At 43.5% G+C, this 17,953-nt stretch overlaps 1 protein-coding gene and 1 pseudogene across 1 annotated transcript; one reads left to right on the top strand and one right to left on the bottom strand.

Moving 5' to 3' along the window:
- Positions 1–3,619: 3,619 nt before the first annotated feature.
- Positions 3,620–4,680, bottom strand: LOC127677321 (guanine nucleotide-binding protein subunit alpha-12-like; annotated as a pseudogene).
- A 2,656-nt stretch (positions 4,681–7,336) lies between these two features.
- Positions 7,337–16,008, top strand: LOC127677281 (disks large homolog 5-like). Its single transcript, XM_052172386.1, has 6 exons — positions 7,337–7,378; positions 11,028–11,223; positions 12,098–12,257; positions 14,204–14,347; positions 14,972–15,155; positions 15,865–16,008. The coding sequence occupies exons 1-6, from the start codon at positions 7,337–7,339 to the stop codon at positions 16,006–16,008; spliced, it is 870 nt and encodes a 289-aa protein (XP_052028346.1).
- The last annotated feature ends 1,945 nt before the right edge of the window (positions 16,009–17,953 follow it).

Below are 17,953 nucleotides of genomic sequence, written 5' to 3'. Positions count from 1 at the left end.
GCCATCTGCTCTAAGAATCCTGTGTGTCTGGTGGCTGAAATGAGATGCAATAGGGATCAAGTGTCAGGAGCAGTTCACTTGCAGACAGGGCCCTTATATGAGTTAGGGAGCTAAAGAACACTCTGGAGAAGTTATAATTCACACCCGAGCTCCCAGAAAGTAATTAATTTACAGAGGGGCAGGCCGGGATGCAATATATTAAAAAAAACAGTGGGATGACTGCAGGAGGCTGGGGGACCAGACAAGGAGGCTCAGGGACCAGACAAGGCTGCCCCCTTTCTCCTTATCTTTTCAATATTGTACTTGAGGTACTAGCTCAGGCAGTTCAACAACATAAGGAGGTCAAAGGGATACAAATTGGAAAGGAAGAAGTCAAACTATCATTATTTGCAGATGACATGATAGTCTACCTAAGTGACCCAAAGAACTCCACTAGAGAGCTCCTACAGCTGATAAACAACGTCAGCAAAGTGGCAGGTTATAAAATCCACTCAAGCAAATCAGTGCCCTTCCTATACTCAAAGGATAAGCAGGCTGAGAAAGAAATTAGGGAAATGACCCCCTTCACAATAGCCACAAACAGTATAAAGTATCTTGGTGTTACTCTTACCAAACATGTGAAAGATCTGTATGACAAGAACTTCAAGACTCTGAAGAAGGAAATGGAAGAAGACCTCAAAAAATGGGAAAACCTCCCATGCTCATGGATCGGTAGAATCAATATAGTTAAAATGGCAATTTGCCAAAAGCAATCTACAGATTCAATGCAATACCCATCAAAATCCAAACTCAATTCTTCACAGAGTTAGAAAGAGCAATTATCAAATTCATCTGGAACAACAAAAAACCCAGGATAGCTAAAACTATTCTCAGCAACAAAAGAAAATCTGGGGGAATCAGTATCCCTGACCTCAAACAATACTACAGAGCAATAGTGTTAAAAACTGCATGGTATTGGTACAGTCACAGGCAGGAGGATCAATGGAACAGGATTGAAGATCCAGAAATGAACCCACACACCTATGGCCACTTGATCCTCGACAAAGAGGCTGAAAACATCCAATGGAAAAAAGATAGCCTTTTCAACAAATGGTGCTGGTTCAACTGGAGGTCAGCATGCAGAAGAATGGGAATTGATCCATCCTTGTCTCCTTGTACTAAGCTCAAATCCAAATGGATCAAGGACCTCCACATAAAGCCAGTCACTCTGAAGCTAATAGAAAAGAAACTGGGGAAGACCCTTGAGGACATCGGTACAGGGAGAAAGTTTCTGAACAGAACACCAATAGCATATGCTCTAAGAGCAAGAATTGACAAATGGGACCTCATAAGGTTACAGAGTTTCTGTAAGGCAAAGGACACCATCAAGAGGACAGATCGGCAACCAACAAATTGGGAAAAGATCTTCACCAATCCTACATCAGATAGAGGGCTAATATCCAATATATATAAAGAACTCAAGAAGTTAGACTCCAGAAAACCGAACAACCCTATTAAAAAATGGGGTACAGAGTTAAACAAAGAATTCTCACCTGAAGAACTTCGGATGGCGGAGAAGCATCTTAAAAAATGCTCAACTTCATTAGTCATTAGGGAAATGCAAATCAAAACAACCCTGAGATTTCACCTTACACCAGTCAGAATGGCTAAGATTAAAAATTCAGGAGACAGCAGGTGTTGGAGAGGGTGTGGAGAAAGAGGAACACTCCTCCACTGCTGGTGGGGTTGCAAATTTGTACAACCACTCTGGAAATCAGTCTGGCGGTTCCTCTGAAAACTGGGCACCTCACTTCCAGAAGATCCTGCTATACCACTCCTGGACATATATCCAGAGGATTCCCCACCATGTAATAAGGATACATGCTCTACTATGTTCATAGCAGCCCTATTTATAATTGCCAGATGCTGGAAAGAACCCAGGTATCCCTCAACAGAAGAGTGGATGCAAAAAATGTTGTATATCTACACAATGGAGTACTATTCAGCCATTAGAAACAATGAATTCATGAAATTCTTAGGCAAATGGATGGAGCTAGAGAACATCATACTAAGTGAGGTAACCCAGACTCAAAAGGTGAATCATGGTATGCACTCACTAATAGGTGGATATTAACCTAGAAACCTGGATTACCCAAAACATAATCTACACATCAAATGAGGTACAAGAAGAAATGAAGAGTGGCCCCTTGTTCTGGAAAGACTCAATGAAGCAGTATTCAGCAAAACCAGAACGGGGAAGTGGGAAGGGGTGGGTGGGAGGACAGGGGGAGAGAAGGGGGCTTACGGGACTTTTTGGGAGTGGGAGGGTTAGGAAAGGGGAAATCATTTGAAATGTAAATAAAAAAAATATACCGAATTTTTTAAAAAAAAAGATGTACACTGGTAAAAGATGGAGCAGAATTTAAAAAAAAAAATGTACAGAGGGGCAGGCCTGGAATGCAATATATTTAAAAAAACAGTGGATGACTGCAGGAGGCTGGACAGAACAGGCCAAGTATTAGGAGGTAACGCTGAGGTCCCCAGCCTTCTGCACCCTCATGGACCAGGGCAAGGAGGATGCCAACTGGCTTTGTATGCACAGCAACAGAATGCAGCCTGCCAGACTGCTCTGAGAGCAGAGCATGCTGTGTGAAGGCAATGGTGAGGATGGTGTGCAGAACCCAGGGCTGCACCTGAACGGCCAGAGGCTGGGGCCCACCAAGAAGCCAAGACTGAAGATGTTCTAGGCCTACAGAGCATCTCTGGCCACTGTCACAGCCCAGAACAGGGGACACTACATGCCACCATCAAGTAAGACAACCTACAAGGCACTTGGTTATGCATCTTTGCCATGGGCTGTGGAGGGACAGGCGAAGGAGTAGAGAGCACCACTATGTGTGCACAGGCTGGCCAGAGCTGCCACCTTCCCACACTGTGACCTGCTGGGCATGGAGCCATGGAGAGTGGCTGCCAGGGCACTAAGCAGGGACACAGCTCCCACCTGTTCTCTACAGTAGGGAGAGTGAACCCCTGACCCGGCCTCTTTGCTCATCCTGAAATGCCTGAGAGCAGAGCCTTGGAAGGCGATGGCACAATCTTAAAGGAGGTGTGTTCACTTTGGGAGGTGGCACTGAGGCCTGAGCTTGGCCACTCTGAGCTTAGCTGCATCGCTTGCCCCTCTACAGCCTAATGTGAGGCCAAGCTTCCAAGTTCGTGTGTCTCAGTGAGAACCTGCATGTCAGAGGGAAGAGTCGTCTGCAAGATCAGCTGGGGTTGTGTTTCATTAATGGGAGCACCGGTGTGTGTCTATGCAAACCTGAACCTTGGTTAAGTTGTGTCAGCAAGGAAGAGTTTCTGAAGGGAGGGAGGAAGCTGTGTTCCAAGGTTTTACAAATCAACACCAGGGCTATGGAGTGGATTCATCGGTTTTGCAGTCCCTGACTCAGTAGCTCACACTGACTCACCGAAGTCCTTCTGCCAGGAGTTCGCTGTTGTGGCTGCTAGTCCAGTATTCTAGGGTCAGGTTTTGGATGGCATACATTTGAGACAAACACTGCAGGTCCATGCAGGAGGCAGACACATCAGAGACACGTGGCCACAGGCCAAGGAAGCCATGAGAGGACGGCAGAGGGACTGTCTCTCACTGCAACATGATGTCTTTCAGGTTCTCCTGCAGGATCATGTCCTTCACAGCATGAAACAGGACAGGATGTTCTTGGTGTCTATGGCAGTGGTGAAGTGGTGGAACAGGGGTTGCTCAGATCCTGTGCTTCCTGTCAAAGCACTGCACTAGGTAGTGCTGGACATCCTCCAGCCATGTGGGGTCACCCTTGAAATCATGGAAGAGCTTCTAAATGCTCACTAACTTCACCTTCTCCACCAGGAGGTCCATCGTGTTGAGGAGGAGGATGATAGAAACATTGAAGAAGAGCTCGTTGTTGATGATGGTCTAGAAGATGTTCATGGACTCCACCAGCCAGCTGGTGTGCCTCACCTCCATGAGGACCTGGTTGTACTCACTGGAGGACTCCATGAACAGGATGGATGTGATCCCAGGGAAGCACTTGAACCACTTCTGGCGCTGCAACCTCTGGCCTCCCACATCCACCATCTTAAATGAGATTTTCTTTATAATAAAATCATGTTCCACGATTCCATTGGTGGCCTTTCTAGCCAACTGGATGTCTTGTTTACTGGGGAAGTAGTTCAGTTGGCCAATCTGGTCTAAGTTATCCAGGAAGTACTTCACTGATTCACCCAGCTGTAACTCGCTTCCGCGGCTGAAGGCTTCCCTGATCCCCGAGTCTCTCCAGAGTGCACGCAGCACTGGCACATGAAGCTGGAAGGTGGCAGGCTCCACAGGCAGGCCTGCATTGTTCTCAAGGCCATCAGAAAAACCCCTGCTTCTCCTTCTCGGAGTGCTGCCAGGGAATGCTGAGCTTGTCCCGAGGGTCTACAAGCATCCTTGGGTCTTGTCATCAAGTTTCCAGCCAGTGCATACCTCCTTGTTCATTCTGGCATGAGGGTCTCAAGTCTCAGGACCACAGCTAGAATCTTCTGAGAGGAAACCTCAGTTGGGGAAAAGCAGAGATCAAAGTAATCTTAAAGATGTTATTGAAGATGGATGGTGTAGAGGAACTCCAGCAGCGCCTTCTGGTTGAACTCCAGGCCCTGGATGATGTGCATCTGCTTGAGGAAGGTGGACTTGCTGCTCTAGCCTGTGCCCAGCAGCAGGATCTTGACCAGCCGCCACAGCTCAGCATTGATGTCTCAGTTGTGCCACCAGGCCTGGTGCTTGAGTCATGCACTGTGCCTGCCCTGCGCTCTCAGTCTAAGGCCTCTAAAGGCAACAAGCAGCTGCTGAGGGTCTGCACTATCTGGACACGGCCTTCCTCAGGCCTCGGCCCTGACCCACTGGGGGCCTCATGCCATTGACACCCCTCAGCTGGCACAGCCCTCCCTGGCCAGGCTCTTCCCTGTCCTCCTCTCCGTCATGCTGTGTCCACCTTCACCGCTGCTGCCCAGAGTCTTTCACTCACCTGGCCAGCTGAGGGGAGAAGGGGAAGGCGAAGACTAGCTTTTCAAATTCAATTCTGGGCCCTTCAGGGTTTGTCTCAAATATCTAATAACTGAGAATATGATATTTATGGTTAATAATTTATTGTCTCATAAGCATAATATTCCTTGTTCATTCCTTCAGATTGCTAAAGCACTTATGGGTCCTTTGAGAGATATGGGCAAGACATTTGCTGTCTGCTAAACTGTTAGGGGAAAAAATTAAAGCATTCTAAGATGTTTCTAATTTGAATATGTAATAAATTGCCCCATGTAAACAACACAAGGATATAAATTCACAAAGTAAGTCTTGAAAAAATCTATCTTGTGTATTTAATTTCAGGTAATAGAAAAAAAAAACAGAAACAAAAACTGACAAATGGGAAGCAACTCTATTTTAAAGATTCTATGGGAGGAAACCATCAGTCAGGAAGTTGCTCCTGTTCCAAATCCCCCTGGTGAAGTGTAATCCCATTTCCTTTAGGACAGGCTTCCTGGGAGGATGAAGACGATCTGCAGATGTGGACTGTAACACCCTGGCATCCTGGGGTGCCCATCTGAGGCTCCCAGTCAGAGAGGTGCAAGCCATCTCTGGTAAACCAACAGAATAGTTCCAGAGCTGTCAGAGAAAGAAGCACTCAGATAAAAGGATGATGCACAGAGGTGTGAGCATGTGCACAAATTAAGGCCAACTAAAACGTGTTTCTAGTATTGCTCATCCTAGTAATCTTTCCCACTAGTTCCTTCTGACAGCATACACATGCATCCTAAATCACAAGGATGCTTCCAAAGTCAACAGTGGATTCCACTTCTGAATAAGAAGAAAACAATCTGGTGGTTCCAAAGAAAACTGGAAATGGTTATACCTGAAGACCCAGCTATACCACTTTTGGGAATATACCCAAAAATGTTGTGACATATAAAAAGGATACATATTCCACTATGTTCATAGCAGACTTATTCATAATAATCAGAGGCCAGAAAGAACCCAGATGTCCCTCTATGGAAGAATGGATACAGAAACTATGGGTAAAGAATGGAGTATACTAAGCAATTAAAAAACCAATGACTTCATACAATTTGCAGGCAACTGGATGATCTAGAAAATATCCTGAGTTAGGTAACCCAGACACAAAGGAACACACATGGTATTTGTTTACTGAAAAGTTGATATTTGCCATTAAGTTCACAATGTCCATGATACAACCCAAAGACTCTATGGACCTTAGAAGGAAGGGAGACCAGGGCATGGCTGCTTCAGTCCTGCATTGAGGGGATATCAGGATGATGGTGGGAAGTAGAGGTAGAGGAGACCTGGGAGAGACAGAGTTGAGGGAGGAAATGAGGGGCAGTATTAGGTACTGGAGAAGATAGGAGAGAAGGAAAGAGGGTCTGGAAATGGAACAAAAATATGTAGCAGGGGGGATGAGGAACTGGGTTAGCCACGTGAGGGACCCAGACACCAGGGAAACGTGAGGTTCCCAGGACCCAAGGGGGAGGATTTTAGCCCTAATGTGCAGAAAGGGGAAATAGAACCTGTAGAGACCACCTCCATGGGATAGGTACACCTCCACACACTCAAACAACCCTGTGACCCCCCTCCTTAAATGGATTATGCCACACACTCATTTTGAAATTTTAACCCATAAATGTTCCTTAGCAAAGTAAGAAGAGGGACAACAAATGGAGCAGAAACAGAAGGAAGGGACGTCCAGGGGCTGCCCTACCTGGGGATCCATCATAACTGCAGACACTGATGGTGTGGTCAAGAGGTGTTTGCTGACAGGAAACTCTTGTGAAGGTTCTTAGGGAAGTCCAGCAGGCAACTTACCCTTGGTGCCACCCATTAGACTGAGGTCAGGGAAACTGGTGGGGAAACTAGGGGAAAAGCTGAAGGGTCAAGGGGAATTGCAACCCCACTGGAAGAACAACATCTATTGCCAGGATCACCCAATGTTCCCAGTGAGTAGACCATAAACAGAGGAGTGTACAGGGAGGGATCTTTAGCTCCAGATACATTGTAGCAGAGGATGGCCCTGCCTGACAGCAATGGGAGGAGAGGCCCTTAGTCCTGTGGAGCATTGATGCCCCAGGGTAGTGAGATGCTGAATCTGTAGGGCAGGAAAGGGTGAGTGGGGGAGGCCCTCATACAGGCAAAGGGGAGGGAGAAAGGGACGATGTGGTTTGAGGGGTTGTTAGAGGCATAACCAGGAATTAGTATATCATTTGAGATGTATTCGAATGGAATGATTAATAAATACATTTAAAACAATACACATATGCCAATCATTTAATTTTCACTATGAAGACTCAGGTGCCAGATGCTGGGGTGAAAACCTGCCAGGTCAGAGAGGCAGGGAAAGTCCTCAGCTGACTTTGCTACCTGCTGACCTCCCAGAAGGAAAGCATTCTTTAACCCTTTCCACATTGTTTTAAATATCTTTCAACTTAAAGACTTTCCTTTTGTTTAGTTATATTGATTCCATTTCAACTGGTTCCTTTCTCTGCCTCTTGTCCTGAAGTTGGCAGTCTTTTGCCTTGAAATAAAGGTGTGTACTTGGGCTAAGCCAATGGACAATAAAGTACTTGTTTACAGTAAACAGAAAGCTCTTGGGTTAAAGGTCTATGCTAGTTCTGAGCTACACCATAAAAAAAATGTATTCTGTAAATAACACAATCTTGGGGTTTACAATGTAAATGAATAAACTGCAATATAACTTAGCAATGTTCTCTCTGCTATAGAAATCATGATGGGAACACCATGGTCCCAAGGAAAATCAGAACTGGACTCTTGAAGCTGTTGCACATGACCAACGAGGACCTAAAAAGCACCAAAGAGACTCATAATCCTTATCACAAGGGATAAATTACCCATTCCTCTTGTCACATATTTTAGGCCAAGATATCACCATTCCTGTCCTTGGCTCCTTGTCCTAGGTGCTGCTGAAGGGAAGGGTTGGTGTCCAGGGGTCACCCAACAAACTACAGGAACACTGAATTAAGTTGAACAGTGAAGGTTTGATGAATACACACCCCAAGATGGAATGAGGGCAACAGCTCAAACCTGAGCAGGAGACATTGTAGCAGGGTATGGCCTTGCCTCAACATGTGGGAGGCCCTTAGTCCCATAGAAGATTGATCCCCTAGTGGAGTGGAGTGCTGAAGCAGTAGGGGAGGAGAAGGTGCGTGGGTGGGGGAGCACCATCATACAAGCAAAGGGCCCTGACTCAAGCCATTTTAGATGTAATAGTACATATTGACTTTGAATTTGATGGGTGCTAGGTGAAGGATATAGATGTGAAATTTCCTGAGTAAAATCCTCACAACATACAGTACATAACATGGTACATGGACAGCATGACCCTGGTCTCAGTCAAGATTTTTTTCTTTTGTTTTACATGAAGAACTTGGAGGCATGTTACAACAACAGTATGAAATAAATGGCGAGCAATTGACAAATTTGTTACAGTTATGCAATGGCACAAAAAATTATCAGAAAAAAATGTATCATTATGAAAATTTTCTGCATGACCTTACCATGTTTAGACAAGTTCTGTGGCCTCAACAGGTGATCCTTGGAAGGAGAACGGAAAAGGTGTATGTTGCCTGAAATGAGGGGCCTGAGCAGTGTTGCTCAGCCTTCTCAGTGACAATTGCACCTCACTCTGTCCCTGCAGAGGATCCCAAAGTGTCCTTCCAGCTTACCTGTGAACCAGTCTAGGCACACAAAAGCCAGGAACCAGTGCTGGTGTCCCACTCCTCACTTATGCTCCATTTCCAACAATGTACATGTAGAAGCAAATACAGCGAGGCCACTTGGCATTCATACTCTTCACATCTTAATGAGGACAGCAATTACTTGACTACACCCAAATCTATAAAATATGTGGGCACTAAGGAAGTATATCAAGATAAAGCTAGGAGAGAGGTGCATGAACTCTGCCCTGGATTGAATACAGAAATGTGTGGGTGGGAGACACATGTATGGTTAAATATCCCACTAAGTTCACATTGTGTCTGCTTGATTTACTCTCAGGGCAAGGAAGTATAGTATCTCTAATGGTGTCTGTCAAGTCCCTCGAAAAGTTCACTGGGTTTTGGCCTCAGCACTTGATATGTGGTGATGTGGCAGTGGCACTCAGGAAAGCTAGAGATTGTAACTGGCACAGTATCAAGCTAGCAGCAGTGGATAATACTCACTTGTCCAGATGGTGATACACACATTCATTATTTCTTTTTTTAAATATTTTTATTTTCTATATTCTTTGTTTACATTCCAAATGATTTCCCCTTTCCCAGATCCCCCCTCCCCATATGTCCCATAAACCTTCTTCATTTCTTAATGTGAACCCAGGGCAAGAGAGAACAAAATCCTTAGAAAAGAAAGAACATTTCCCCTTTTCCATCCTCTCAGCAAGAAACACTTGTAGAGAGAAAATGGTAAGTTCATTAAAATAGACAAAGATTGGTAGGTGAGGCCTTGAATGGAGGATGTGTTTCAGTGTTTTCTCTGAAACCCAGTCTTAAAAATTCCATTTCATCCTCTACCTGGCCTCCCAGGCTAACCTTCACCTCAGATAATCCTGCTTCCACTTTACTGTTGTTAGGCTTACAAGTGGGGCTCCTAGGAATGGTGGGACAGGACTAGTCACTGACAGAGACCTGGGTTTTCTAATGCTGAGGTGTGTACCCACCAGTGTAGCTACAGACATTTTGTTCTATGTCAGCTCCCTAGTTCGATTACTGCTATAATGTGCCTGCCAAATCACTGACACAGAAAAGTAATTTGTCTCAGAGGAAGGTCATGTTGACACATACTCTTATGTTCTTTATGATATTTGTTAAATTTATCATATTCAACAACATTTACACAGGACCCATCAAATTAATGGTCAATATACAATCTTATATCTAAAATGACCTGATCAGAAATGAGCCCTGGACACTACCAACAATTTCAGAGAAGCTAAGTGTACTTTGGGTTTGTTTGTTTGTTTGTTTGTTTGTTTGTTTTTGTTTTTTGCTTTAGAAGTTGATGAATATAGATGTTTGTAGCCATGGCTCAGCTCCCAAAATCTAATATGTAGTCCTGTTCAATCAGTATTATAGTCTGCATTAATTAATCCATCCCTGTTTGATTGAGAAAGTTGTTTTTTCTGGTTTGTGGGGCCAATGATGAACCCAAGCACAAGATGTTAGGCCCTTGCTCTATGCACTAACATACATCTATTATATTTTCATACACCCTTACCAATTTTGACTATTTTATTTTGTTCTGACATAATCTCATTGTATAGATTATAGAGGGCTATAAGCAATCCTCCTTTGGTGACACTGGTGCAGAAATGAGACACTGCCTGAGGGCCTTTCCATTGGTGGCTCCAATATTTTACTTTCCTCTGCCAACTGATCACCTGACAGTTGCCAGAACCATGAGGACTGCTACTAACTCTCTCTCTCCCCCCCCCTCTCTCTCTGTTAAGTCATCTTGGGGCAGCTTTAAAAAAGCTAAGCACAAGATATCATGAGTGTAGCCCCTAACACACATCCACATATTACCCTGCCCTGCAGGCTCTGCCTGGATGTAATTTCATGCACCTCAACCAAAGACAGGAGAACTATTGACTGCACTTTAGAACTGGAGTTATTTCTCAGTACATTTTAAAGGTTTATATTGCTGAATGAAAAAAATTTGAGAAAGGATGAGACATTTCTGAGAAGCATTTGAAAAGGAAACCCTCAGTTAGAAACACAGGGATTACTGAGGTGATGGCAATTAAGCCTAAGTAAAACATGGACTTGGAAGGAAGATGGGCTCAGTGACTATGCCCCAGGAGAGTCTTCAGGAAAGAGCACTTAAGCTTCATGTTCAATACAGGGGGGGAAATTAGCAGGGAGTGAAAGGCTGTATGTAACCCATGACATCAGCAGTCACTTCTTGAACATTCTATAGTCTTCCAGAGAGTTCTTGGCATGAGCTGTGATGTCACCAGTGTTGTAGCAACAGCAGAGCATTGAGGTTTCTTAGTCAGTGTCTAGAGGATACACTGATAGACATGTTTGCCCGACTCAGAAAACTCTTTCGGAGAACCAATGTGGATGGGAGAGAGACTAGAGAGAGGAGGAAGGGGGCTGGCCTTTCATCTGAGAGTAATGAAGGACAAAGGAGGTGGTCTTGGAGAATGTGGAGTAAGTACTGGGAAGTGGATATTGAGCTTCCTGGCAGGGTGGCCCGAGCTGGCCTTTCTAGCAAATTCCAATTCTTCACTTTCACTGAGTATTGTGGTTGTTACTTGGGGACAGAATGAGAGCATCAGGAGTCACAGAGGATCTAACCTACACCAATTTAGGGAAGGGCATCACTGCTTTCACTACCATGCTTCTAGCTTCAGCTTCTCTGACAATAGTACCAGGGAGAGATTTGTGCCCCTGCTGATAACCTCTTGTTCTCAGAACTACTGTGACTTCCTCTCCCTCAAAGTTCCCACCTTAGCTTTCCCACTGGTTGTGGGTGGCAGGAATTATTGTACTGTAACCAAAGACCTATCAGAGTTGATAAACCCAGCAGAGATTCCATCCTGTGGCCATTTCTGGAGTGCTTGTTGTATCAATAGAGGAAATAAATCAGTGTGTTCTCCCCCTGCAGGATGTTTTAAGGCCATTTCCTGGGCCTAGAGCAACAGGATAGGAGATCTGAACATCATACAGCACTCAAGTACTTGTGAATAGTGAATTTACAGTGTGACTTGTGAAACCAGAGGACTAAGGACTCTGAAGCCAAGTTGCTCCCTTTGCATTTGGTAATAAGCCAGGAGAAGCCATCTCTGTGGTCATCATAAGAATACATAGGGAGACAGAGGACACACATGGCTGCTTACATCTCCTAGTCTCTATAGAGTGATGGGAGAACTGAGATCCACTGAGGATGCATCTAAAGCCTGGACGAAACTCTGTGTGGTGTCACTGGGTTCTAGGCCTGTCGTCTACTTTATAGGTCTCAGAGTAGACTGTCTATACTCTATGCATTCCCAACATTTAAGTTCGCTTGTGTTCTTACCTACAGGGGCTGGCAGGCCAACATCATCCCCTGTAACTCTCCTGAGCAAGAAGCAGGCCAAGGAGGAAGAGGAGAGGCTGACCAGAGAGCTGCAGCTCGTTACAAAAGAGAGAAATGAGCTGAGAGATCGCTTGATCTATGTCACAGAGGGAGCCATGAACAAGAGGTATGCATTGCTCCAAATGCTGTGGTGTTCATCTGGAGTCAATGCCACACTTGTCTCTTTAAGTGGTTGATCATAGGAAGGTGTATCTTCATGATATCCCTGGCTCAAACTTCATGTCCCTAAATACTTCTTAGAGGAGAGGCAGAACCTGAAGGTTGGTCAGGAGGGAGATGGGAAATGGACTCTTCTGCTTCCTCCAGGTCACAAGTGGGACTTGTGGTCTGAGTGAAGAATTCAGGGATAGAGGCAATGGTCAGTGAGTTCCCAGAGTGCTTTTGGAAAGCCCTTGAAAAGAGGTGCTTTTGTGAGGTTCTGGGAGCTGAGAGTTTGTGGTGAGTGTTTGTACTGGACTGGCAGGTGACTGAGTGCTGGAAACTGCTAGATACAGATGGAAGGGCCTGGTCCCACATTGTTCATCTCAGTGCTTGACTAGACGCCTGAGGCTCTGCCTGTTCCTCTTTCTCTGAGTGACTTATACTCTGGTACTGTAATGTTGCATGCATTTCTTCTGAATCTCGTGTTCTCTATGCTTCTGTCTCTGAATCACTCTCTCTCTCTGTTACTCTGTCTCTTTTTTCCCTTGCATGTGTGTACACATGTGTGTATATCTGTTTCTGTGTGTATGCATGTGAGTGTGCACATGATTGTGGTGTCTCTTGTGAATTAATTTTTTACATGTTTATATTTCTCTCTACTCTTTTAAATTCAGGGATCTGTGACATTCAGTGTACTCTGAGACCATATTGTTGCATACATTTCTGCTGATTCTCATTCTATTCTCTCTGCTTCTGTCTCTGTCTTTATTTCTCATTCTCTGGCTCTGTGTCCTTTGCTCCAAATTTGTGTGTGCCAGTCTATGAGTCTGTTTGCTTCCAGGTGTGCATACAAGTGCTTCTGTTTTGTATCTTTATATTTACCTCCCCACTTTGGAATCTTGTGGTATGTGTATTGGACTGAGGATTTACATGCAGTTTCAAGGTGATGTGAGTCCTAATGTCTGGGAGCCCCCACTTTAAATAGCACTGTTCCTTCTCTTTATGGGGACATTTATGTAAACAGTTGCACCTCTTGGGCAGATTATAAAACATTGTTTATGTCTGGTCTCATCTCAAGAATTATGTGTAATGTCTGCCTCTGAAGTGTTAGTTATCCAGGAATTATAATCCCTGTTGTCAAAACAGGGAAAATATAATCACAGGTGTCTAGTTGGCAACGACCTGTGAGCTAGGCTCTTGAGAGCACAAGGGACTTGACTGCCCCTCCAGAGCTAATGAGTAAACACAGGGAGCCAGGGCACCCTCCATCTGGATACATAGTTTATGCTGTCCTTGGGAAAGGATAAAAAGTTTCCAAAGATGAAAAAGATCCCAGCATGTAGAATCCAGGAATTGACCTTCCTGTGCTGGGAGTACAAGACCCAGTCTATGTTCATGTGTTCTTAGAACAGAGGAGTGGCCCCTGGATATGGAAAACAGTAGCAGTATGGGGCAATACGAGAACAGGGAAGTGGGAAGGGGTGGATGAGGGAGTAGGGGGAGGGAAGAGTGCTTATGGGACTTTTGGGGAGTGGTAATCCAGAAAAGGGGAAAACATTTGAAATGTAAATAAAAAAAAAATATCGAACAAAAAAAAAAAAAAAGAAACACATTTTCAGCCAGGCCATGGTAGCACACACCTGTATTCCCAGCATTTGAGAAGCAGTGGCAGATGGATTTCTGAGTTTGAGGCTAGCCTTGTCTATACAGTGAGTTGCAAGACAGCGAGGGCTACACAGAGAAACCTTGTCTCAAAAATACAAAAAAATATATAAATATAAATAAATAAATATAAATAAATACATGAATACATATATACATAAAATACTTAGATGTATATGTGTCTTGGTTTCTGAAAAGGTGTTTTTAAAAAAAGCACATGTTCATGGAGTTCTATTTTCCTGGGGACAGGCCATACTACACACCAAATCCAGTATATGAAAAATTAAAGTTAAAGGAGAAGGAGATTATGACATTTCTACACATCTTAGAGAAGGAGAACATTGAGGCCAAACAGACCTTCCAGGATCTCAAGAAGGAGATTAACTTCTATTGGTAAGTACTGTTCATGGAGGTCACCAGGTGTGCAATGGCCATTTCTGACTTCCTTTGTTCCTGGACTGGAGAGTCTGCAGGTCTGATTCTATCCTTTTAGCCATCACTGTGCCTTGGGACTTCTCCTGTCAGTTTCAAAGTCTGTAAGAGACTGTTACTCATCCTAACATTGTCCAGGCATCATCAGGAGCCTCTCATTAGAAGTGATTCAGATCATGAGAGGGTTATGGTACAGTTCTAAGTCTGTGGGACTCAGGCATGGTTTTACAGGGCTAAATGTGATCTAACAAAAGGATACAATGCCCTCCTCTTGATTCTACTGACTGCATTGAGGGTATCTGCAACCTACTAATTGATGTTGCTGAAATGCATTGGGCTGTCATGGATAGTTTCAGATACCGTGTTCTTTGGAGAGACATGCAACCTTATTGGTGTTTGGGCTGCAGCAATCATTTATTTCTTCCTCAAGTTGCTATTCTCTGTTTGTGTACCTCTCAAGAATGTATTGAGATGTATTGCATTAGGTATTCCTGGGAACCTAGGTCCTGGTGGGGTTAATGGGACCTTGATGTAGGAATGGGAGGAGGAGCCTGCAGGATCTTACCATGAAGATTGTGTCTCTAGCAACCTGCACAGCCGTCTCCTGATGCAGAAGAACATTATGAATAAGAGATTGGTTACACTGAAGCAGGAGAACAAGGAAGTACATGCTGATTGGACCATCATTCAGCAATACCTGATTGACTTGAACCTGAATGTTAAAGATGAACAGGACAAGACCAGCATCCTCCAGGGCCAACAACATCAGGTAGGTACAAGCAGCTCAGCCTGGCTTATACTGACTGATAACATTTTCCCACTGCATCCATCTTTGCTTTCACACAGCACCATTCTAATGCACAGTCCCAAGCAGCCACCCACCTCATGGAATGTACTTGGTCATTGCTAGGGCTATGCACATTCTGGGTTGTGAATCTCTTGAGATAAGCTGAAATATGGCAAGTATACCTTTCTACTCCTCTTTATTCTGAAGACCAGTAAGGGTGATAGATCAATATCATGCAGCATTCCTACACCTGCTCATGATACGTGGACTACTTTACAGAGCTTTGAGTAATTTCTAGGTCCTGTGTCAGAGGTCACGCAAGGGTCATGTGACTTCCCCAGTGGGAAGCATCTTGCAGGGTTAAAATTCAAACACTAATAAGAAATATGTTATTCCCTTTTCTTTGATCTGTGTGGCATGTGGCATTTTCCTTTCCTCCTGTAACCCAGTGAAGTCTCTTCCAATTGCCCATTTTTTGGTGTACCCTGATAAAAATGGGCAGCAGCTTGTCAGCCCATGTAATAGGTTAATGTTGCTGGATATTTTGCTGTGCCTGCAGTTATAACAGCAATGGTGTCAGTTAAAAGATCAACGATAACATTCCTGTTGAGATGTTGAGAGGCAGCAGCCTGACAGCTGACATTTAGGTTCCCAAGGAGCCTCTGTCTTAATAACTGTCTTCCTCTTCTAGGATGCAGAGAGTGTAGCAAGAGCTGAAATTTCCACAGCCCAGGAAGAGGGCCTCCTGCAGAATGAGTTGCCACTTCAGGAAGCCCCTGCTGAGCTCCATCCTCAACAGCCACAAAATTCCTTGGATGAGTCTTCTACCACATAATTCAATTCCTCAGGTTGGATAGGCACTAACTACTTAGCCAGTGAGCCAATCAATTCAGGAATTTATTCCCTTTCCTGTACAAACAATACCCTTGGGGGAGAACTGAGGTGACTTCCCTGCCACCACATGTCCAAGAGAAGAAACAGACTGTATGTCCCTGTTGCTGAAAGTGTAGTGAGAGAACTCTGGTTCATATAATTTACTGTTAGAGTTTTGCTTGCTGTTTGTTTTTGTTTTTTGTTTTTTGGGGTTTTTTTTTTTTGCTGTTTTGTTACTTGTTATGTTATTGGATATTATATATTATTGTTATTGCTTTTTTTCTTCTGCTTTTCACTGTTTATAGTAATTATCTTTAAAAGCCTGTTTTTGAAATGTATTTCTGATGAATAAAAATTTATTTGTAACTCCTCACTTTTGAGACCATATTACTTATTCAGGTTTTCTGTCCTATCCTGTAGACATAGACCTCACAACCACAGATGGATCTCTATAAGCCCCAGGAAGCTTGGCTAAAGATTGATTTCAAAGCCCACTAGGGTATACAAGACAATGGTCTTTTGTATGAATAATGTGGCTTCTCCCATGGATACACACTTTAGGATGTAATCACTGACATACTCTCTCCATGCTGTTATGTATTCTCCTACTCCTAAAATATAGAACTCTATTAGAATGGAGACTGCAGCTCCTACCTATTTAATATAGCCCATGAATTTCTACCTTGAGCAATCAGACAACAAAATGACATCAAGGGCATACAAAAGGTAAGGGACAATGTCAAAGTATTGCTATTTACATATGATATGATAGTATACTTAAGTGATTCCTAAAGATGTACAAAAGAACTATACCTGATAAACACCTACAGGGAAAGTCTCTTGATTCATAATGAACTTAAAAAAGTCAGTAGCTGTTTTTATTGAAAGGATAAAGAAGCTGAAAAAAATTAGGAAAGCCACAACATACAGTACCCAGAATTAATAAACTGTATCTTGGTATAAGTTTATGCAAGCAATGAAAGACCTATAAGAAAAGATTTTCAAATCTATGCTCCAAATGCAAGTGCATCCACATTCGTCAAAGAATCTTTACTAAAGCTCAAATCACACATTGCACCTGACACAATAATTGTGGGTGACTTCAACACCCCACTCTCCTCAATGAACTGATCAGGAAAGCAGAAACTAAACAGGGACACAGTGAAACAAATTAAAGTTTTGGACCAATTGGATTTAACAGATATAGAGAGAGAGAACATTTTATCCTAATGCAAAAGAATATATATTTTTCTCAGTACCTGATGGTACTTTCTCCAAAATAGACCATATAATTGATCACAAGACATACTTCAACAAATATAAGAAGGTCAAAATAACCCCATACCTCCTATCAGATCACTATGGAGTAAGAGTTGTCCTCAGTAGCAACAAAAACAACAGAAAGCCCACATACACAGGGAAGCTGAACAATAATCAACGACACCTTGGTCAAGGAAGAAATAAAGAAATCAAAGACTGTTTAGAATTTAAAGAAAATAGAGGCACAACATACACAAATTATGGGACACAATGAAAGCAGTGCTAAGAGGAAAACTCATAGCCCGGAGTGCCTCCAAAAGAAACTGGAAAGAGCATACATTAGCACCTTAAGGACACACCTGAATGGCCTGGAACAAAAAAGTTAATTCACCCAACAGCAGTAGAAGACAGGAAATCATCAAACTCAGGGCTGAAATCAATCAAGTAGAAACAAAGAGAACCAAACAAAGAAAATTCTGGAAAAAAATTATCATGAGAAGGAAAGAGCTCCCATGGTCAGAGTTAACAAGGATTACGATAGAGAAAATGGACATCTGAGGGAAAGCAATTTATAGATACAATACATTCCTATCAAAATCCCAACACAATTAATTACAGGTCTTGACAGAGCCCTTTTTCTGTTCATA

Source organism: Apodemus sylvaticus, chromosome 2 (genome assembly GCF_947179515.1).
Source record: "Apodemus sylvaticus chromosome 2, mApoSyl1.1, whole genome shotgun sequence".
Lineage (NCBI taxonomy): Eukaryota > Metazoa > Chordata > Mammalia > Rodentia > Muridae > Apodemus > Apodemus sylvaticus.
Note: the sequence above shows the minus strand (reverse complement) of the source record. Positions and strands in the feature narration are given on the sequence as shown.